The 23,349-nt window shown below is 41.6% G+C and overlaps 1 protein-coding gene across 1 annotated transcript in view; it reads left to right on the top strand.

Moving 5' to 3' along the window:
- The first annotated feature begins 2,296 nt into the window (after positions 1–2,296).
- The window catches only part of slc24a4b (solute carrier family 24 member 4b), a 34,082-nt gene continuing 13,029 nt past the window's right edge, over positions 2,297–23,349 (top strand). Inside the window, exons 1-7 of the mRNA XM_010776533.1 lie at positions 2,297–3,465; positions 8,253–8,360; positions 19,503–19,579; positions 22,120–22,194; positions 22,277–22,361; positions 22,478–22,581; positions 22,925–22,999. Of these exons, the coding sequence (XP_010774835.1) occupies positions 3,309–3,465; positions 8,253–8,360; positions 19,503–19,579; positions 22,120–22,194; positions 22,277–22,361; positions 22,478–22,581; positions 22,925–22,999 (681 nt within the window). The 5' untranslated portion in view covers positions 2,297–3,308. The remainder of the gene's footprint in view (positions 3,466–8,252; positions 8,361–19,502; positions 19,580–22,119; positions 22,195–22,276; positions 22,362–22,477; positions 22,582–22,924; positions 23,000–23,349) is intronic.

Raw genomic sequence — 23,349 nt, 5'->3', positions numbered from 1 at the left:
CGGGTCACACATTTCGATGTGTACGTCTGTGCGTCTGCAGAAGATCCAAGCTGCAGGATGAAGACCTGGCGAGGGATTCAAAAAGCCCTGCAACGCCTCCCCTTCTTAAAGCAGCCCACACAGAGTCTCGCATGCTCCTCGGAGATGATGGGTAATGTTTTTGGAGGTGTGCCACAGACAGGGACAGCCCTGCTCTTACATAACCTCGGTCTGCTGGAGATTGCGTTGGAGTGTGTGGCCTTTGACCCCTACATGCTGCTCGGTTTTTTCTTAAGTGGAAAGCAAATGTGCGGTTGTAAAAAGTTGACTTGCTGTTTCAGCCTCTTCCAGCTGCAGATGGCTAAGAGGGTGCGGCACCTCTCCTGTCAGTCATCTTGGCAATTAAGGTGAGCTGGAGGGTGGCTCAGGGGTAAACAGGAGTCAGCCAATTGGAGGGTCAGAGGATCGATCCCCAAACTCTGCAGATGACATGTTGAAGTTTCCTTGGGCAAGATAGGCATCTCTACGGTATTCAAGTGTAGGCAATGTAGGATAATATAGTAGCTTTTTCCCTGCAGCTTTACAAGTCCCACTGTGATTTCAAGACAGCACTGTTGTCTGTAAAACACTCGACACACGTTGAAATAAGCTCAAAAAACTGTAGCTTAATAGGAGAGGCAACAATATCATTAAAGCAATTTTTATCATAGCCTTTTAAAGACAACCCCACTATGATTAGTTGTCTGCTTAAGATAACAACATCTCATCCAATTATTAAAAGGCCAGGTGAAGAAAATCGTTTGAAACATTTTCTGTTCATACGCTGATGTAATCTGAGCTCACATGTTTCTTATAAACACTGAACGTATCGTGTCAATCAACCTAAGATGGGCCTCTTTCAAGTATTGACATCAAATTTCAATATGATTTACTGTCATGAGTGTAACAAGCGCATCATTGCCAAAGCGTTAAGTTACAAAACAAAACAATTAAATGACATGTGATTAAATCACAGAGAGCTTGACAACATTACCCATTGAAGCTTGTTTTACTGCGACTAATGTTATATGATTTTTAATTGCTGAAAATTAGATTAAAAGATTGAATTAGAGTCCGCCCACCAGCACGTGTAAAGCCACTAAACCTATTATACCATAAACACACGACCAACAAACAGTCTAGCACATGACTCCCCGTAATACCACAAGTTGTAATTTTTACAAATGGGCTTTGTACAGAATCAACACATAAGCTTTCCAACTGCTGGTCGGATTCTGTTAGCTTCAAACTGAGCCAGGCTAGCTGTTTCCAGTCGTGCTAAACTAAACTAACTTATAAAAACATTACAGTGTAAATCTTTTTTGGTCACTTTTTGTAGGTTTCTAAGAAAGCAAGCTTATATTTCACAAAATGTGGAACTATTTCATTAAAGTTCTTGGAAGTGGAAACATCCTCTGCTTTTAATTGAATGGGCTACACTATTAAAAGTTCACTAATGGGAAGAGACTTAATTATTTTCTGGGGGCAGACTATAAATACAGCTGGATGCTAACAGGAGATGTGCAGCATGGCTTTTATTACCAACACTGCTGCAACATTTAAAATACTTTGAATCATTCTCTTATGGGAGGAAACAGTACAACAAAAACGAAATATGGATAAAAGAGTTAATATATCGGGAGTATCCAGTCTGTTTGTGGTGAATTTTCCCTTACATCAACATTATTTGACGGTTTCATAACTTATATCAAAGTATAACGTCTCTTCTTCTAATCATACTTTCCTTTTGGAGTCTGTAGGGAATGAAACTGTCCAATTATTTATTGTATCAAAAAGTGACAGCACCAGGTGACAACAGCTAACATCAATAGGTGAGCAATGACACCTTGATTTGAACTGAAGCACCCACTGTCTTGTTGGGTGTCATATTGCGGAGATGCCAACTATTGATCACAAACCAGAGGTGTAGTGGAGGATTAAAACAGTCCAACCTTTACATCTCAAACTGACATATCTTTGGAAAAGTTCATGACACATAAAAGGAAAGTTGGACTCTTGAGTGCTTTTCTGAATACACAGCAGAATTGATTCCCCCCCCCCTTTATAATGGTAATTATTTAACTTATAGTGACCACTGACATATTTTACCCACATTAAATCTACAGCTGTCACACTGACTTAAAGCTCATTACATTATTCATATCTAGTATGTGCAGGTCCAATAGCTGTTTGTGTGAAGCAATGTTCTGGAGGCAAACTATTAAAATCTTGGCAAAAAAAAGCTTAAGGCAGAGAGAAATTATTTCAAGGTTATATATTTCAAAGGGAGGGGAAGGGGGGGAGGTACTAATGCCCGTGAGCTTGAAGATCTATAACCTCAATTATCCAGCAAGATATCAAAATGAGGATACCAGGTGACTTGGAGGCTAGTTATTAAAGGGGTCTGTGTTTGGGATTTAGAAAAATATGGATTTTGTTTCATAACAGTGAGACTAGTGTTGTTTTGAGGAGCATGATAGGGCTTGCCTGGTCGCACAAATCCAACCTGTGCGATTGATCTGGTGCAAATAACGTGAGAGATCTCCGGGCTGATCGATGAGGTGTCAATCCAGACAGCACAAAAAAAAAAGCTGTTTGCACATGCAGTCAGAGGAAAGTCCGGTCTCCTTGAAAGGGCGCATAGTGGGAGGGCAGCTGGAAGCACAGGGGGCTGATGGTCCTCTCTCTCATCAGCTTGTTCTGCACCGAGGAGGAATCCATGTGAAGGGGGAGGCGCCCGAGCGAGGCGAGCTGCACGACTGCTGGCCGAATTCAACAATTAACCTTGATGAACACAGATTGGTTTCACTTAACAGACGCAGGTGCGTGGAGTTTGCGATCCGGCGCAGCTGAGCGACCCCACGTTCATGGCTGTGTACGCTGACGCATTCGATGCCAAACACAGAAACTACACGGAGAGAGGATATTGCAGCTGATGTGTGTGTATGTGTGTGCTTTTCTCGACGGGACAGGATACACGTTGCAATGGGAGCCCGTCCGACACCCTTCCTCTTGCCGAATTCAGGAGCATTGCTGAATTGACTTTAATTTGGTGAATTTGACCGCCTTGTCATTGCCCAGCCCACCGGTCCCAGCAGCTGAAAGGCATCTTCGGAGACGAGCAAAAGGGGGGAGAAACTGTCCGCTCCACTACTCTCCATCTGCGCCCTGGACGGCTTGAAATGAGTAGCACATCCTGGCTGTGTTCCGTTTGAAGAAGGCAAGCGGGGCGGCAGTTTTTTTGGCTTTCAAGGACGCAAAAAAAGTGGCCACCGGCCGAGCTGAGAAGCATGGAGCGGGACGACACCGTGAGCGCGTCCAAAAAGACAATAATCTCGAAGATATTTAAAGTTCGTAAGAGGAGGGAGATGCTTTTCATTCAGGTGTGCTTTATCTGCAGTGCCCTTTTCCTGGCGTGGGGCATGTCGGCGCTGTTGACCAAGACAGGTGAGTGGGGAGGAGACTGCTGAGATGCATCGGGGCACAGGGAGCTGGGGAAGGAGCTCAAGACTCAGAAATCTGCAGTGAAATCATGCACCCACACACACATCAGTATACTTTATAAAGCATCGATCCGATGAACAGCATTATTCTCAAGGGCATTGGATCAGAGCGTTACATTTGTTTGCATGTTCATATAGCAGACCGAAAGTGAGGAAGCGATGCCTCTGATTTTGGTTGTCCACCCGTATTATAAGATATATTAAAATGCAGCAAATGGCCCAGGATGCGTTTTTTGTACCCCTGACAGTCGAAAAAGTGAGCTGCACATGTTGGTGTCACGTTACAGTATCTTTCTTTTATCTCAGTGTTGGGTACATGCGTCTGTTTGTCCGTATATGCCGCAGTGTGCGCGCCGTGGCAGCGGCACGTTTTTAATTTGAGAGGCAGGCTCATAATCACGCACACCTCCTGCTCCACATGCACACAGCGATCATGTAACCGATCCCAGAACGAGCGCAATTTGGTTGTGGTTTGTTTGCTCTTTGCATTTTTTCTGCCCTATCTTTTTTTTGTTCTTGTTGGGGGCATTCTCGGTCTCACTTCACCGGAGCTCAGGATGGTGTTAATGCTGGCATCATCACGCCTGGCCCGGGGCCACACACACACACACACACACACACACACACACACACACACACACACAGGCCCACCTTAATCACACTCGAGCATCATCACGCTTCCAGGTTTCGCATGGCCATCGAGGGATGGTGATTTTACGCAGAGGCCACTGACGGGGTGGAGGGTTGGTGAGGATAAACACTGGGACGTGTTTGCTTGCTGAATGTAACAATATTCATAGCTTGATGCTCGAGGGGTGATCATGCGTGTGATTCCCCCATGCAGGCACACACACTCCAAACCACATGCCCTCCCATGCACACATGTCAAAACTCTTAACTCGGGCCCGTGCAAACGATGACACACACACACACACACACACACACACACACACAGTTATGTAAGCTAACTAGCAACCTTGATATTTAGCTTGTGAAGAATGATATCTGATACAGCAATGGGATCAGAGGTTAACTAACACCCCCCCCCCCAGAACAGTGCAGGGAACACTAAAACTGTGCTGTGTCATCTTGAATTTTTGAAAACAATTTTAGTGACTTACTGTCTTAAAACGGGCATTATGGGGAGGACAAGGCCCTCCCCCCTCAACGTGCTTTTAACCCCATGTCTCAGCAGACCTTGGCCTGTCCTGGGATCTGTCCATCTGCAACCACTTAGGCCCCGGGCCTGAAAGCAGCTGTAAATTCCCCACAACTCCTGCCTGGCCGCAGATCTCTAACTGATGTATCGGGAGTTTTTATTAATTACATTAAAAAACAACAAGAGGCTTAAAAGATTATTCTGGAATGATATCATACAGTCGAGTGCAAATCTCTTATCTCCAAAGGCAGGCACTGGGAGCCAAAGTAAGCCCTCCTCTGTCACTAATGGCTTGCTTTTTTTCATTTAATCAAGTTTGCCTGACCCACGCCGTGATATTCATGCAGGGGTATTTGACAGAAGGCGTTTTCGTTGTGAATAGCATCCTGTGTCCAGTGGTGGTTGTGCTGGGAATTCAAGGTGACAAAAAAAGAGAAGAGAACCAGAAATACTCTCTGAATCCACGAGACCCAAACCTCGCCATAATGAGATCTGTGTAATTGAATAGCTGTGGCCTTCTCATCTTTCATCCATCAGAACAGGAACACGCATTTGTCATGTCACCGTAAAATCTGTGCCATGTGTTTGCCAACAATTTGATTGATAGTAGGGGGGGGGGAAGTGGAAGTGTTGATGTGCTGAACGGTCCAGATGGATGGGATTTGATGTACTACTCCCAGGTTACATCTCCATAAAGAGGGGTGGGGCGCAACATGTCGTGCATGCTGATGGTTGCTGTGTGCGGGTATGTGTGGCGGAGGCTGGCCTATAACAGGTGTTCATGAGGAGCAGGGCTCAGCTCTGACAGGTAGCTGCAGCGGGATGACGCTGATGGGTGGGGTGGTGGCAGCAGGAAGGTGGACACGTATAAGCGTCTTCACCACAAAGAGAGATTGATGGATGGTTGTCCTTGGTCCTGAGCTGATTGGACAGTTTTGGAGGACGACATTACTGCTGTGCTATTGCTGCTTGTTGTCTCACTCTGCTCCTCAATGTAGTCTCATAGTGCTCAGTCTTATTCCATTTGGGTTTATTGCTTTTATAAAGTAGATTTAGTCTCTGTAATGTAACTGCGGTTTTCATGATTTCAGGTTGGATATAGTGTAATACTGCTTATCTATAAAGTAACTTTAATGTGCGTACAGTATGTTAACCTTCATGGGCGGCTATTCTGAAGATGATCTTTTTGATCTGAAACGATAATGAGGATATCTCCCTTTTTTTTGCATTTCACGAATCATTGACTGTGGTTTTAAAGAATATTTAGCCTCTCTCTAGTAATCTATTCCAGATTTGATAACTCTAAGCCTCAAGATTTTGATCTAGACCGTGTACCATGCAGTCTAGGGATTGCCTTTTTTTCGAAGGGGTGTATCAGAGTTTTTTTTTTTATGTTTTAACATTTAAAATGATTTAAAAAATCTGCAAATACTACACTTCATAGTCCTACAGCCCATACAAAACATTAAAGAGAGCAGAATGTCAGCCCGGGCCGCAGCATAGCAGTGCCACTGGTGTCCGCAGTAAAAAAAAAACATGAAGAATTAGCCTGGACAACAAATCAATGTGAGTCATGCCTACAACACACTGCAGTCCATATTTTACCCCCAGCCTGCCTAGAAGTATTGACAGAACACGCCTTAATTGTTTCTCCATATCAGATGCCTGACAGAGAGCATGCACCGAATGACCCATGTTTCAATGACATTCATGTCTGTTGTCTTCCAGGAAACTATAAGAATCTGTGTCTTAAACAAATGATTTCACAGTTATGGTCAAGTGACTCTAACTTCTTCAAAGAATTGCGTTAGATTGACTGTTGAGCAAACTTTCTCTGAAAAGAATGAAGTCCACTGTATCCAATCGGTCATTGTGAAACAGACCTTGTGCTTTACACATGACTTTTAACCCCGCCCTCACACTTCACACCTTAAATTAGGACGGGTTTTACATTGACCATTGCTAGAATACAGTGAAACAAAAGACTGGAGACATTATAGGAGAGAGCTGGTGAGTGGGGAGGAACAGGTTGGAGTGATGACTGGAGGGTTTGGTCTTTTGGATCTGAGAGCTGTGTGAAGCAGCTGCGGTACAGTCTGCTTGTCCAGCGCCTGCTGATTGTCCGGCTGTCCAACTGTACTGGATTGAAAGCCATTTAATAAAGACATTGTGTGTTTCAGTAAACATTTGGTCCCGCTAGTTGAGTTGAGACAGGGACGTACTTGTAGGTTGGAGAGTAGAAAAAGAGAGGGTGCCTAAAAAGATATTTGATTTATGTTTGTCAGGCGCTTGTTAACATGCCACCTGCTAGATGTTTAAACAGACTGCTCATTTTCCTGAAAAAAAACACTTTTATTAACTTTAACATGTTGGGTTAACAGCTTGTTCACTCAAACAACACAAGTAATCATTCTACCAAAAGTTATAATTAAATATTAATTCAAAGTGAATATGTGTTTCTAATTTACTTTGAATTAGGGTTGAAGTACATTTATTGTTAAATTAAATCAGATTATGAACCTGCAATTAACTTAATCCATTAATAATCTCTGTAATTTTTAAGCAAAAAATGCTATACATCTTGAGTTTAAACTTGTAAAATATCAGTATATTTAGGTTTTCCTTGTCGTTTCTTTGACATTGACATTTGGTTAGAAAACGCAATTTAAAAACAGTACCTTAGAGACTTTTCTTAATAATTTGTCCTTGGAAGTTGTTGTTTTTTCCATATTTGTTGGACCAAACCATTGATGAATGAATCGAGAAAGTAATGAGATTGTTCGCGTTAGTTTGCAGTCCCCAATTACTCATCAGCAAGCATACACCGATTCATTTCCTAACACTGAGATAATGTGATTCGACAGCTACAAAGTCTTTCACAACCTGCAAAGAAATTCCGAACAGGTAGCGTGAACAACTTGGATAGCAATCAAACACAGACCATCTGTCCTCAGGGTATTCCCTAGTGATGCTCATAATGCGTATACAGCGATACGGTTTAATCATGCTGCTACAAGTTACTACTTTGTCAATTCAACATCAAATTTGTGTGATATATTATGAAAATTGCATGTTTTTTAAAACGCCGCTCAAGTCGTGGGACTGATTTTACATAATACATTTGGGACAGCAGTAGTTTTTTATGTCCTCATTATGGAGGCTTAAGAGCAGTTTAATGAGAAATGAAACTCGTACGCTCCTCCTCCCACTCTCCCGCCCTGAAACATAATGGCACGGCAGCTGCATGTTGCTGTGTGATAGCTGACGCCGGATGAAAATGTCATGTCTAAAACTTTTAAGAGCAAAGCAACCTTATTTGGATTAAGTACCGTGATCATGGACATGTTGGGTCATGAAACATACTCTGTGCTCGAGCAGCCATGTTACTTTTGATGAGTTTCAATTTGCAAAATGGAGTGTTGAGGTTTCCTTGAATAAAAAATGAATTGTTTCTTCAGATATTTAGCATTGACCTCCAACATGACGTGTGATATAAATGTGCATACTTGTCTACAAGCTTGTTTTATTCATGTTGAATATGTGATGAGCAGAGCTTCTGTTTTCCATTGCAGGCCATGGGATGATCGTGGAGGGACATCCGAACCTCGAACACTGGGGAAGACGGCTAATGGCCTCAGTTCCAGACAACGAAACGGAGCAGAAGAACTGTTCAGCACCAGGTATGTTTTGGGATTAAAGATTCACTATCAACGTGTTTTTAACCTGCAAAAGATGACTGACTGTATTTCATAAGAGGTCCCACATAGTGATGTACCGAGCATCTTGGCGTCTTTCAGGTCATTGTTTTGGTTTTACGCCGAACAAAAATGCTGAATATCCCACTACACTCAACCTGCCCAACACCAAACGGCAGTCAAGCTCAGTTAGCGACTATCTACTGAACGTGTACAGCATTTAGAAAGCTAAAGAGCCATATTTTCCCCCCAGGAACAAAACAAGCTAAACGTATGAGACGTGCATTCCTCATGCCGACAGAAACACTATTGCAAATGAATGAATAGGTTGCGTCTAGGCAATTTTTTGCTAACATGTTTGCCATAACAACATTATGAGGTTTCAATGCTGTCAACAGCTTGTTAAATTGCCCCCAGGCTGACAAATAAATCAATTAATATGGCTTCAAATGAGCAATTTTCCTCAATGACATACAGTCTGTAGATAGTCAAGATCTCTTAGTTTCAAAAGCTGGGAACAATTCAACGTCAGAAACACACAGACTGCTATGGGCAGACTATTTCAAAAGATTTTCCAAGACAAACGCATTAATAACATTTGATAAAATCTCAAAGTAGTGCTTAATATTGAACGTTTTTAAAATGAGATCCTGCTTTGATTGGGTCTCTATTGCTCTGACTCAGTTGAGAATACTTGCGCTGAAAAGGCTATTAAAAGGGTTGGGTATTGATTATGCTGAAGCGTCTTTGGTACGCTTAAAGGAAGCAGCATTCTCTATAATTAGACAACTAGACTCTACGCTGACAGTTTCACTGACACAGCTCACATCCTAAGCTGCGTTTCTTATGAAATTATTGATTGAAATGTAGCGGCAGCAGCAATGCAAAGCCATGTCATCGGAAATTCTTAGTGTTTTACAAGCACATGGTTCATTTAACTCTATGATCCTGCATGACAGTGTAATAAAACGGCTTGGAGTAGTTTTTAGTAACATATGATACAGTTTGTACTTCCTTCATATTAAATGGCTGAACAGGATTGACCTGCTCTTTCAAGCCTCTATATTTTAAGCCTTAAAGGGGCAATTTATATTGAAAGGAAACATGTTGAACTAATTTGCTACATTATGTGCAACTGAATATTCTGATTTGTATTACTATATATTTTGGCTCTCACTCAAAGGATGACACCAGGACAATTTAGGAAGTAATTAAAAAACGTACCAGTTTTGTCACAGCAGGAAGCATCCATCATTGATTCTGTTACCTCCTATTTTATACATATAAACATTAAAAACTCAAATGTTTGCACTAATGACTCTACACTATTCAGTATTGTGGCCATTTGATGGGGAAGCTCTCTGTCACAGTGGGTCCTTATTGAAAATGAGTGCCAAATGACAAGATTATGTGCTTGAAGTTTTTTTTCCTAATCCTTCAGGATTACCTTCTTTTTTTCCATTCAAATGTCTTCGGCACTGGAGGCACCAGACTGAACTTCACATTCCACACATTTCTCAACGGCTCTAGTTTCCTTTCCTCTGATCCCTCCACTGCTTTGCCTCGTCACCGTGATCTGATCATATGACTCTTTGTTTCCTGGGTCTTGGTCTGGTGAATAATCACGTAATAGATAGATTTCAGGTTCCTAAACTGACTGCTTTGTTTCGCCCAGTCACCAACAGCATGAGCCGCCCTGACTGAACTATCATACGTAGAGTAATGTTCATTATAGTATGTTCTGCCTCTACTGTGACATTTCTCCATGCTTTAAGGTTCAAAAAGGTCTTTATTTCTCTCATACTGCCTGTGCTGCAGCACCTCTTTTCACCCCCCCAAAAAGCATAATAGGCCCCCCTCAAAAAACGATTGGACTTCTCAGTGATGTTGAATGTGTGTTTAGGACTTTTGTAGTAATGAGGGTCAGTATCTTGACACAAGACGAGTAAAATCTCTGCATCAGTTTGAAGAAAGTGCCTCAAGTGGTGTTTGTGGTCACATGGAATCACACAGTCAGCTCTTTGATGACATGATTCATGGTCAGTTATATACAAAAAATTCAACAAACACAACTCTGGAAATCATCAACTATGAAAATCTTGCATCATTTGACACACTTGTCTCTGTAGTTCAAAAAACAGTCTGACTTATTGTTCATGTTGCAGTTGTCATCTGGAATGGATTTGCATGGTGTCTGTGGAAGATAAGTCTTTGCTTCCAACTCTCAGTGAGAATCATCTTTGTATCACAGATCTGTGGGTTTGTCCAAATTCCCCGGGAAGTTGTTTGTCCAGAACTGATGATTCAGTCAAAGATAAGCGATGGCTCGGCTGTGAGCCTCTCCAGGGGAACGCATTCACCGTGCATCCCAGCTCGATCGGATAAGAATTATTATAGGAGGCTTTCTGTTTTATGCTGAGTGTTTGCAACATCTTAAGCTCACTTTAATTAAGCCACTGTTTGTAGAAGGAGAGATCACATTAAGATAGCCCTGAGGCATGTACTACGAAGCCGGATTTTCGCTTAGCGAGGTAACTTCAGGATTAACCCGGTCCTACGACGCTGGTTCACTTCTTACCGGGGTAGATCTCCATGGTAACTTATGCCGAACGGCAAACCTGGTCCGGAGCAGGTTAGGTTCCTGTGTTCACTCAGTGAAAGCACCGCCTGCTGACCAATCAGAGCTCAGTGTGCAGAGTTTAAAGCTATCAAGTCATATTACAGGAGAAAGGAAATGCAGAAAAACTGCCATTGCAGGAAAGACGGCCGGCGTGAATGTGAACATTTATAAAATATCGCCTCCCATCTTCAGAGCAATCTGACTAATATAACATTAGCGTTAAGAAAGCTTACCTAAATATCTGCCACAACATAAGTAACCGGATCAAAGTAACATTAAGTGCAGACGTACGCACTGTGAGTGCAGACATCGATGTGTCCCATTATCATTCATATCGCATCATAATGTATCATATATTTCCTTATCTGAGTCAGCTTCTTGAGCCGTATCTGGCCGTGCAACACAAACAGTGTCTCTTTTATTGGCCTTTGACGAATTACCCCTAAACTAACAGTTTTTGTGCTTCTGCTGAACCACAACGAATGCCTATAAAGTACAGAGGGCTAAAACACTGAGCAAGGGACTGATGCATCCTCTGGTTACTGTTATTTAACCGTCACATGGAAACCTCGAGTCACACCACGCCTTGAGATGCGTTTCCCCTGTAGCAGTCCCATAACAAATGGAACAAATGCACTCTTTACTTTTTTTAACCTACATTTACATCTGCAATAACTCTCTGGAACAAAATGTTTTATTTCTGAATTCAAAAGTCAAGGCTGTGTGAGGAATGTGATCAGAGATGTGTGTTTGACTTAACTTAAGGACACAGAATATTAGATCATAAGTTCCCCTGTGGCTAATGCTCTGTGGGAGGAATAATTAGCTTTTAATAAAGATGCTCCAATACCATATTTAAAGCTCCGACTTGAGTGGCATAATTGGCCTGATAGAAGTAGACTGCGACAGGGCAAAATGTAGAAGTGAACAACAAAGCAAAGGTTTTAGTATGGCTTGGTTTGTACTATGAATTAATCGGATAGGATTTGATTGTAGAGGTTTTAGATATGGCACTAATCTGCTCATAGTCAGGGGGGGTGCACATGTTGCATGTTAGGCTGGAACAGTGGCGTGGGCGAGGAGGAATTGTGGGTGACTGTGGCCCGACGCGGAGGCGTCGTCGTCACCCTGCGAAAGCTTGCACTGTTGCTTTGGTGTAAATGTCTGTTGGTGGGTAGAGTGTGACTTCTGCTGCTGGAGAAAACACAAAAGGATTTTAGGCAAATGTGTGGATGGTGTATTGTGAGTCTTGGTGAATGTGGTCAGGAAATTTGGCGGCATCTAGAGGGTAAATCTGCTGACTGGTGGCGGCAAGTCCACGTAGGAATGCAGTTAGTCGACTCCAGGAAAACACCAGAAGGAGGCTTTTTAAAAGGGAATTACACAAGCGCGGATTATGCTGCGGTGCATAATGGAAACCGACCTCGCTTTGCTTCTCGCTTGCATGCCAACAGTTGAACGATGCAGTTGAGGGGGGAGAGCAGGCACGAGCACCTGCAACAGAGCACTTTCCGCGCTGTGCAGTTCAAACACGCTTGACCTCTTTATGTATTCAGTCATTCACATTCTGTTCGGCATCAGATCGGCAGCCCGTGCGCTACGCATGCATTTTTCTGTTCTGCTTTTGACTAATGCTTTTCATTAAAACTGAGGCTAGAAAGGACATTTCCCCAGGTTTAAAGTCCTAGCTGAGTGGTAGCTCTTCTCCCTTTTGCTTTTACCCTGAGGAAGCTGTTTACCTATTTCTCCTGTACACAGCTGAATGCTTGTGTCTCACAGCGGCGTCCCCTTTAGGTTATTGAACCAGGAGTCTTCTGGTCCACCAGCTTGGCCTCTTTCAACAGCCTGACTGCTCCCTCTCGTACACACGGTCACGTATAGGCTGAGGGGAATTCATGCTCAAAGTAGAAGTGAAATTGGTATGAGAGTGTGTTCATGCAGGTGAAATTGCATGTGTTTAAGTGCTCACATGAGCAGTTGTTCATGTGATGTTTAAGCATGTGAAAGTATGGAGCTAACAAGAGGATAATCTTGTGTTAACTTGAGCCCCCTGCTCCTTTTTTCTTTTTCTCTGAACCTATTCTTTCTGATGGTCGCAGAGATTTTCCAGCGACTCGTGATGTTGTCCTGTTTTACAAGAATGGCTGATGTCAGTCACAGTTGAGTCATGCTGCTCAGCGATGTGTGCCAGAGCAAGCTAATTATCTAATGGACTAATAATGACCCAGAGGAATCATTCTCCTCTGAAGAGTCTCTTGACTACTGTACTGGAGTGTCGACTGTATTCTGTTAATGACTGGTCTGTTGTGTGGGTCTGTGACAGAAGGTAGCACCAGGCACGGAGCCAGAACATCTTACATGCATCATAATATTATTACTCCGCTGTTTATTATGTGATTAAGTTGTGTTTTTACTTGACATAGGACTGCAACAACACTTTCTTTGTTAGTCTTTTTAGTCCCGCCCACCTTTAGTAGTGTAGTAAGTGGTACAGAGTGTTGTGTACAGTAGTTGAGAGTGTAGGGTTGAGACTGTCCTCACAGTCCTCGTGTCTCTGGGACAACAGGGGGCACTCGGTACTGAGCTCCATTATATAACGGCAGAATATTATCTAGAATATTACCAGATTATGGTATAATAAATGCACAAATGTGAAGAATGACTGGCATGCTCTGGATTTAATAAATTAAGGTTATCTAAGTAGATTTCCTATATTAAGAGAGACTTATGTAGCCCGTGAAGAGAGAATATATGTTACACTCGACATTTTTGCAATTATTCAGTGTTTTTTAAATAACTACAGAATACATTTGACTTAATGTGTAGACGTGTCACAACAAATATAAGGAAATGTACGCGTGTTATGGTGCATGGAATAAAAGCAGAAATTCAATTGGGTTTTATGGACTGTGTGAAAAGGAATAATTCGAGGAATATTATTTTTCTCATAAAAAAAAAAAAGCAAGGCTATTCCCAAAGTTATTTTCTTGCATCCTCCACAGACTTTCAACAACATTACATGAATATTTCAAAAACGGTAACCGTGTTGAATTGGTCCCAGTCCCAGGAGATTATTCCCTTTTTTTCCGGTTTAAAAAAAAAATGCTGTGCTTTTCACATGGCAAATGTCTTTCAGAGGGAACGCTGGAATAAAATAAAAACATTTTGGGTAAGAAAAAAAAGAAAATGGTGTCCTCAAAATAAAGTCAGGTTACTCTTTTCGGACCCCTTTTATATTTGTAATGTTGTCAAATTTAAGGACGTAATGGCAGTGCTGCATCTTATAAAATCCTCCCCACTCTTCTCGTGGGGACAAAGTTGTAATCACTTCTGGGGTTGATAAGAGGAGGAGGGAGGGGTTGGGGGACACAGATGAACAAAAGTGTTGCCAGTAAGTTCTTGCATAAGCTGCACAGTCAGGTGTCCAAACAGAGACTCCAGGGTTTATTTATAGTATTTAGATCAGCTTCTGAAGAGGACTTTTTTTTTTTTTCCACACTCTCGTTCCCTTGTTGCCTCCAAAAATGACAGCAGCTCCGCACAAACACAAGAGCAGCAGGATAGATACTCTTTTGTTTCTTTCAGATGTGTACACATTTAGTTAAAGCAGAACACCCTCTACTCTATTCTAATAACAGCTTTCTTGGCGCCATCTTAAGCAAATTTACCTGAAGATCTTTTTTTGTACAAGCTGTACTTTATGATACAATTATGTATGCTGTAGTAAGTCTGTTGGGGGGGGAAGAGAGAGGAGTACTGTTAAACTGCAACTATTTTGATTATTATAATTTTTCACTTGTAATTTAGCAAAAACCCCAAACCTTCTAATTCCAGCTTCTCACTTGTGAAGATTCTCTGCTGCTTTTATTTGCCATATATGATAGGAAACTGAATAAATGTGGGTTGATTTAGCAAAACAAACAAGTTATGTCCCCTCTGGCTTTTGTCAAGGACTTTTTCAAGAATATAGTCGATTTAATATTAGGGCAACTTACATTTAAACAATTGTAAGTTGCCCTAAACTCTTTGAATTAATGACTTCAGAAGTTTGGTCAAATCTTCTTGATAAATGATTTCAATTTTTGAAGAGAATTCCTTTTTTGTCACAGAACATTTTCTGCAACAACTTCTTCCAAAATCTTTATTCCCCTTATTTTCTGTAAGAGTGAGCCATAATTCAACTCAGCTGCACATTATTCTATTGATGGGGCTCATTTGAGATGCATCACTTAAGCAATCTGTGTGTTGTGACGCTCCTGTGTGTTCGTCCTGTCCTTGTGTGGGAATCGCCTGCAGAAGCATGTTCACGTCCGGCTTGACCTCTACAGCGACGACACAAACCCTGTAGACGCTGTCTGCTGAATGTTTACAGGGGCTGGGACGTGACCTCCGTCTGTCATCTCTCTGCTGGCGCCCTTTTAAACACCTTTTGTGACCACCTATTTTTACCTCGCTCTCAGCCAGACCTGCTTTTATACTGTGGCAAGGGGCTGAACATGTAACCAAAGAACATGGATGTCAATGGCATTTAATTATCGATTCATGGAAGACCTGCAGGTTTGGCTACAGAACGTGGAAGCAAGGTGAAAAGGCTTGGGCAAATTCGAACCGGATACTTTCCCCATGGTTTTATATTTTAAGCAGCCATATTAATGTATGGTTGTCTGTCCATGAGGTATCAGTAGGAGTTTAGCGTACTGTATTGGCATCAGTTGGTTTTCAGTCACCTTTCGAGGGCACAGCTGACATATCCTGCAATTGATTGTGCCTTTGCTTGAGGGCCGTCGGCTTTTCAACACGTTTCAGTCAGCACATAAACCTGTCAGAAATGAAATGAGCTAACGCCGCCATCGACCGTTAATGTTGCAGCAAAATTCCAATGTCAGGTGTTCTTCAGTTTCTCGTCGTACTTCGCAAACGCATTACTCTCTCTTTGTCTATGACTATTTTGTCCTCTAATCAGTAGCATTAAGTCATTTACTGTGTCATAAAGGCAGTCTAAGTGCTAAATTGAGATGCCAAAGCTCATACAAATCCCCTAAGATTTACTTGTGTCCCACCACTACTGAGCAAAAGGCCTTGACTCAAAGGAACTAATGCTATTTCTGGCGGAGATGTGTTGGAGGACATATGAAGGTACAAAATGTACTAAATTTCCATATATGTAATTGACTGTAATCTGGGAGGCATGCAGTTGATTAGGTGGGATTGGACTAGATATGTGTAGTGTTTGGTTTGATTTGCTTGTGCAATGTTCCAAATGCAGCACTGATTCAGTCATGTGTGCACACCATTTGTGTATCAGAGAAACAGGCAGTGGGGAGGTGGGACAGATGCAGTGAGAAGTCTCAGGTGAGCAATGTTCCACTTCACAACTCCATATGCGACTAGGGCCCAAATCTTGCCTTTTTATTCTCAGTTGTAACTGCATTGTCTGCCAGCTCAGACTATAGCATTTGTTCTTGCATATTTTTTGTGTTACTGCTCTGCTTGAGTTGGTAAGTCGGAAAATCCCTCCCGTCTATTTTCTTTTTTAGTCTAAATGTGTCTGCATGGCTCTAGGGATGGCAAAGTTGGTTGAAATTCATCTATTTGTAGTGCACAAAGGATGAATTGACTGTCGCGGTAGTGTCAGCACTGTTGACAAGTATTCATTGCTATTTAAATTTGGCATATTCAGTTATGTCCCTCTCATGACTAGTTTGGTGATCCGCTTTAATTTGGTGCCATCATTGGGTAAAATACTTTGGCTTATGACCAAACCAATGAATGACAGCCACAATTTGACTCTTAATTGGCAAATGTTAGTATGCTAACGCACTTAACGAAGATGATAAACATGGTCAAAAACACAAGATATTTTGACTTCAGCACAGGTGTAGGTAGCTAAATGAATGATGGCTGAAATCCACTTTGGCTCATGAGTTTGGTTTCCTAGTAAGGCATACTGGCTCTCACTTTAATACAAGAAAGCCGTTGTTAGTGTTGTTAGTAACAGCTGTGCTTTTCCTACTTTGGCACGTCCAAATTTCCGCATTGAGAAAGGGCCTATTGTCGTTGTGTGCACCTTATTTGCATTCTCTTATCAAGGTGATGTACAGAAAGTAAAAAAGCACAGCCCTATATACTGTACAGATGGCCAGGCAGCAAAGGATGCTACAAACCCAGACACTTCAAAATAAAAGTACACAACAAAATAAAAAAAATATGTGTGAGTTGAACTCTGGGTGAATATAAAAAATATATTAAAACTGTGAAAATATCCACTAAACTACAAAACTCTGACAACTGTATCTGTAAAACACTGCTAAAATATTCATTGATTGTGACATGCTGACATTAGCATTTAGCGCAAAGCACCACTACGTCTAAGTATAGGCTAAATGAGCCGCTAGCATGACTGTAGACGTCCTCTTCATACATCCATGCTGTAGACTCTTTGTCTAGTTTTTTTTCTTCAGTTGGATAGTTTATTCTCTCTGTAGTATAAGGCTAACTGTAGCTTAGAGCTAGCTTGTGTAAGTGTTATGCTAGTTTTGTGGCAGGCCTTTTACAAGCAGGGGTTAAATTGGGCCGGGGCTGTCCGGGGCTCATAGGACGATGCTCTGACGTCATCACCCTCGCTCATTTGTCATTTGTTTAAGCCATGTGTTAAAACATCTCATCTTCAATCTGGTGCACACATTACTAGATCTAGGGGGTACAACTCCAAACACCCATATGAAAAAGATCGGTTTACATTTTAATAACCAAATAAGTATGTGAACATAACCAATAACTTATCACAGCCAATAACAAATCAATGTAACTTATTTTATTTGTGTTGTTCATTCATATCTTATTTTACCTAGTTAACATTATTTATGCATATTTTTTTTAAACAATATTTTTGGTTTACTATCCTATAGTATACATTGAAATGATTTCAAACCTGTTTATCCCAATAATTATAAAGGAGTGCCTTGGAAATATTTGTTTACATAACTTGCATTTATCTCTCTCGCTCGCTCCCACGCCCACTTTAGCTGTGAGCTGCGGACGCCTGATAAGCCAACACCCCTGCACTTTCATCGCTTACAGCGCCCACCGTACAGGGCAAATGAAAAGTGTAACCGGGGTGAAAAGGGTATTACATTTACTTAATTATGAATGTTGTTACATCAAGGCCGAAAACTAGGATGAGCGCAAACATTCAAGAATGTTTTTTTCCCTCCCAGAGCTGCCAGCGCAGCACCCCCCAGATCTGGCGCCCTATGCCAAAAACCGGCCCTGAACACCATGCTAAATGTATGTCTGCATAAAGCTGAGTTATGATCGGTCATAATAACACAGAATTTGGTGATGATTAAATAGTTTACAGTGAGATATACTCCCATACTTTTGGCCATACTCACACAGCCCTACAAATGAATTGAGATTTCCACACAAATGTTCTTTAGCAAGTGTGCAGAGCAGTGTTGATTTAAAAAAGCTATTTGAAGGTTTGTATATTTGTAAACCTTTTTTCTTGTATATATATATATTAACAATTTAAGATCTAAATGAATTCCAGTTTATTTGTAGTACTTTCTATTTTTATTGTGACATTTGGTGGCATCAATGTGTGCATTCGATACAGATAATGGAGCAGTTGCTTTAGGGCCACAGTGTATATCCCTTAAGGTAAAATAATGAGATCCTCGACCTCCGCCCCCCTCTCGCACCTCCACACAGAGCCCCCCCAAATATCAAATCCCAACTTAACCCCTGGTTACAAGGACAGACAAGATATGAGCCCACAGCTCCTGCCCAACACAAACAGGGCGGATTTAGCCGCAGATGTCGAAAGACGGCTAGCTTCTGTCTCCAGCCAGGTGCACCGTGATGTGAGCCGTATGCTGGTACAACAATCACACTGTGTTCCAGCTGCACCTCTGGATGATCAGTCCCCAGGATGGGATGGTTTTCCGCCTGCTTGATTTTAATTCTGTATGACTTCAGGCTCTTAATATAGCCAAAGCTTTTACATCAGCTTTTGAAGATGAGATAGGATGGTTGTTGTGTTTTTTTTTTCCTTCCTTTTATTCCTTGAACAGGGTCTAAAGTCATTTGTTGTCGAGTCGTGGGACTGAAGATGATTTACAAAAAGTATGCAGATCCATCTCAGGCCTTTGAAAATTCAAAGCCTCTGATGTTGTCTCAGGTTCCAGTTTTCGTTTTTGGATGATGATCACAGGCTGCTGTTCAATTTGCATTTGACCCCTTCTTGCTGTGGTGCCCTGTTTTGAGGTAAGAATCCAGTGGGAAGAAACAGAACAAGGAGAGCAGTGAGGAGGCTCCCATAGGTACCACGACCAAGAGTTTTTTTGGTTAGCTTGTTTACCCAAAAGGGCACCCCAGGCCTGCTCCTATGAGACTGACACCCACCTTGAAGTTTATTCGATCCCCTCTGGGTGGTTTGGGGACATGTACCTCGCTGTCATACCGCTGATGTGTTGTGACCGTGACATTTCCTTTCTGCTCCTCAGCGGTACACGAGTTCCCCAGTGACCTTTTCACCACTGATGAACGCAGAAAGGGGGCCGTTGCACTTCACATCTTGGCGGTAAGAAAAGTTGTATGTTTTATTTTCTTGTTATAAAGCTGCTGCTTCTCACAGAGCTCAGGTGGATTCAAGGTATCAGTTTCTTAGCAATATTGTAAAGATCATTTTTAATGTTCAAATGATGCACACATGAGAAAGATTTAAGAAAAGTGGGTATTTGTTTTAATACTTCTTGGAGCGTTGGGGTTAATTCTTGTCCTTGGTATAATGCATATGTGCTCTTGGAATAGCTCGGTAAGTGCATTTAGAATTTGTATTCACATATTCCCTTAATGTGTCTTGAATTGATCTAGCCAAGGCACAACTACATTTAATAGGGCTTGGTATAAAGTAAGCAAAAAAGGCCCACATAAAGGGTAAAATATGAAGCACTAGATTAAAATCAGTTGATTAAATAAGTCTTTATGTTTTGAATGTACATCAGAACAACTAAACTACAAGACTTCATTCATTTCATTTTACAGTTTCGAGGGTCATAAAGTGCTGATGTCTCTCAAAGGAGAGCTTTAACTCATGAGTGTCTGTGTGTGGAAACCATCATAAATATGCTATGTTATAGTATTTTTAGTCAGAGCTCGAATTTAAGAATGATTCATTAAAACAATGCACAGACTCGTATTGAAAACAGTCCCAGAACGGGGGGGTGAAAAGGACAGGCAAATGTCCAATATTTATATTGCATGAGCTGCTTCCCCACGTCGAAAAAAATAAGCTATTACTGTCTACATTCAGCCATGCTAAGCTCCACTGACTTGACATGGAGACACACAGGCGCATCTGGAGTTCAACGGGTTCTTCAGTGTTGTTCAGCAGGAGGTGCTGTTCTTCATGCTGGATTTAACTAAGAAAGGCTCTTAGTCAAATACAACTCGGGGCTGTAGCCAGTATTTTAAAACATGCTGATGTCCTGAGGCTCTCCTAACACAACAAATCCTGCTCAGAAAACTTTGACCAGAAACTAAACAAATTTACATTTCCAAGCATAAAATTAGGTTTCAAAGCCTTTTTCATACTCTGGCAGAAATGCTGAAACTTACAAACATGTATTGTGAATTTTCAAGTCTGTCAAGTCAAAAAAGTATTCACTTTTGCCCCAATGGCTCTGCTGCAACTCAGCGAGGGAACACAGGGAATGTTATACTAAAAACAGTGTAGGGGTGTTGAATATAGCTGAAAACTCATTAGAAATGTAGATGTGCGTGTGTGTGTATATATATATATATGTTTTAAATATATTTTTGCACTCCAAAAAACCACAAATATTCAAAGGACATGCCTCAGTGGTGGCACCAACAATACACTTTATCTTAATAGTTTTTTATTGCATTGAGAATTGTACAAACATTAGTGGGAGGCAGTTGTGAGGTGAGACCTGCAGTACTAATCCTTCCCTTATGTGTAATTATTTCTAAACCTCAATAATTGCCAACATTATCATCATCAGTATTGTTTTTTCTGTTGTGCCCAATTGTGGTTTTAATTTAAGATTGAAGATCTCCTTAGTGAAAGGTGAGGGGGGGAAAGTATTCACAAAATACTGGATGATGGGAGGTAATATACTCTGTTAAAAGTAAAAGTCCTGCATTATAATTGTTTTTTAAATACATTTAAAAGATTAAGGATAACAAAACGACATGTGTAACAGTACTCATTGTGCAGAATGGTCTATTTCAGAATAATTGTGCCTTATGATAATAATTACTGATGCATTAATATGTAGATTGCTTCAGTGTTGCAGCTTGTAAAGGTATGTCATATACTGAGTAGATTAATTTATAAGGGTGCTTCATCAATTATCAGTTGATTTATATTTTGTTCAGAATATTCCAAATCTACAAAGTACCTAGTAGTACCTATTAAATAAATGTAGTGGAGTAAAAGGTGCCATATTTCCCTTTTTGTAATGTTTCGAGGTTATAAAGTAGCATGAAAAGGAACTACTCAAGGAAGGTACAAGTACCTCCTAAAATGTACTTAACTTTAGTGCTTTAGTGAAATGTTTATAGAAACGTTCATAACCAGGAAATAAAGATTTTCCAGACTGATTTTGAAGTGTCCCCATCTCTATGTTCCACACTGAAATATGAGTTCTTACTGCTGAGAGGAGTGAGATGAAGTCTGTGTGGGGGGGGTGTGATCATCCTGCAGTCCTGCACTGCCCCCTGTGGATAGCATAGAGCAGAGCACTGCTGCTGGCTGCCCATAGTGATGTCACAGCTGATCTATCATTTATAGATCTTGCCTCAACTACTGAAATAGGCTGCCTCCCACCCGCATCTATCCTGACATAAATTGTAATAGAAAACTGCCCATCTCTGAATTGACATTTGATTTTAATGCAGGTTTATTTTTAATTGGGTGCTGCGTTTTGAGATTCCCCTTCATCTGTCCTTTAGCTGGAGAACATGGTGCTCTGCCAAGGCTCTATTTACTCAGCTGATTTGGGATGCACACACACACACACACACACACACACACACACACACACACACACACACACACACACACCTCTAATCTAACTCAGCTGATTCTGTCTCTAGGCTCTCTACATGTTTCTCGCCCTCGCCATAGTATGCGACGAATACTTTGTGACAGCGCTGGAGAAAATCTGTGAGGTACTTGGGAGTTTTAAGTCTTTCATCTTTTCAGTCGCACATCGCCGGTTCGTCTGTGAAATACTTTGCTTTATTTCTGCAGAAACTAGATCTGAGTGAAGATGTTGCAGGAGCCACCTTCATGGCAGCTGGCAGCTCTGCACCAGAGCTTTTTGCATCCGTCATTGGTATAGCCACACACACACACACACACACACACACACACACACACACACACACACCAACATTCCCAGATGGTTGGATTCACAGCTGATTCTGATTGGCTGCTGCTTCCTGTGTGCAGGTGTCTTCATCACCCATGGCGATGTGGGGGTGGGGACCATCGTTGGCTCGGCAGTCTTCAACATCCTTTGCATCATTGGTGTCTGCGGCATCTTTGCTGGACAGGTGTGTGTGTGTTTTAGAGGGGCTGACTTCCTGCTCCGGCTGCATCCTGCTGTTTATTTTTAGACCGCAGTACGGCACATGTGTGGCAGAAGTTGTTGTTTTTTTGCTTAGGGGGAACAAAGCCATCTGCTTCGGTTAGCTTTCTCAGAACTGGTTTACGTAGAAATGAAGAATAAACTCTCGGGGCATTCAAGGATCATAACTCTGTGTTTCTTGAAGTAAACTTGTACATATTGTGTGTGTTTGACAGTATCATATAACAACGTGCTTCACAGAACTCTAATACTCACAGATAAATAAAATATCTAAAATGTGACACTGCACTTTTCCCATGTGTTATCAGGTGGTGATCCTGACCTGGTGGGCAGTTTTCAGGGATTCCACCTACTACATCCTGTCTGTTTTGGCTTTAATTGCAGTAAGTTGGACCACATGGATTTATTAATTAAAGGTGGGGTAGGTAAGTTTGAGAAACCGGCTTGAGATACACTTTTTGTTATATTCCATGGAATGCTCTTAACATCCCGATAGCAATGAATATCTGAAGCACGACCAATCATCTGAGCCGGCCCGGCTAAAGTAACTGGATGACCTACCTGCCTGTCAGCCTTCCATCTGTGCACAAACTTATCTCGTGCCCTCATTGGTCATGTGCGCGTTCGTGTGTGTTGGAGGAGGGGCTCTGTAAGGAAGGGGCAGATTTTTTCCGGCTGTGTATTTTCAAATTCTAGCGCACTCGAGCTGGTTTCTCCAAAATTACCTACCCCA

This window comes from Notothenia coriiceps, unplaced genomic scaffold (genome assembly GCF_000735185.1).
Source record: "Notothenia coriiceps isolate Sejong01 unplaced genomic scaffold, NC01 NC01_scaffold00017070, whole genome shotgun sequence".
In the NCBI taxonomy this organism is placed as follows: Eukaryota; Metazoa; Chordata; class Actinopteri; order Perciformes; family Nototheniidae; genus Notothenia; species Notothenia coriiceps.
The sequence above is the reverse complement of the archived record's forward strand: the minus strand, read 5'-3'. Positions and strand labels throughout refer to the sequence as shown.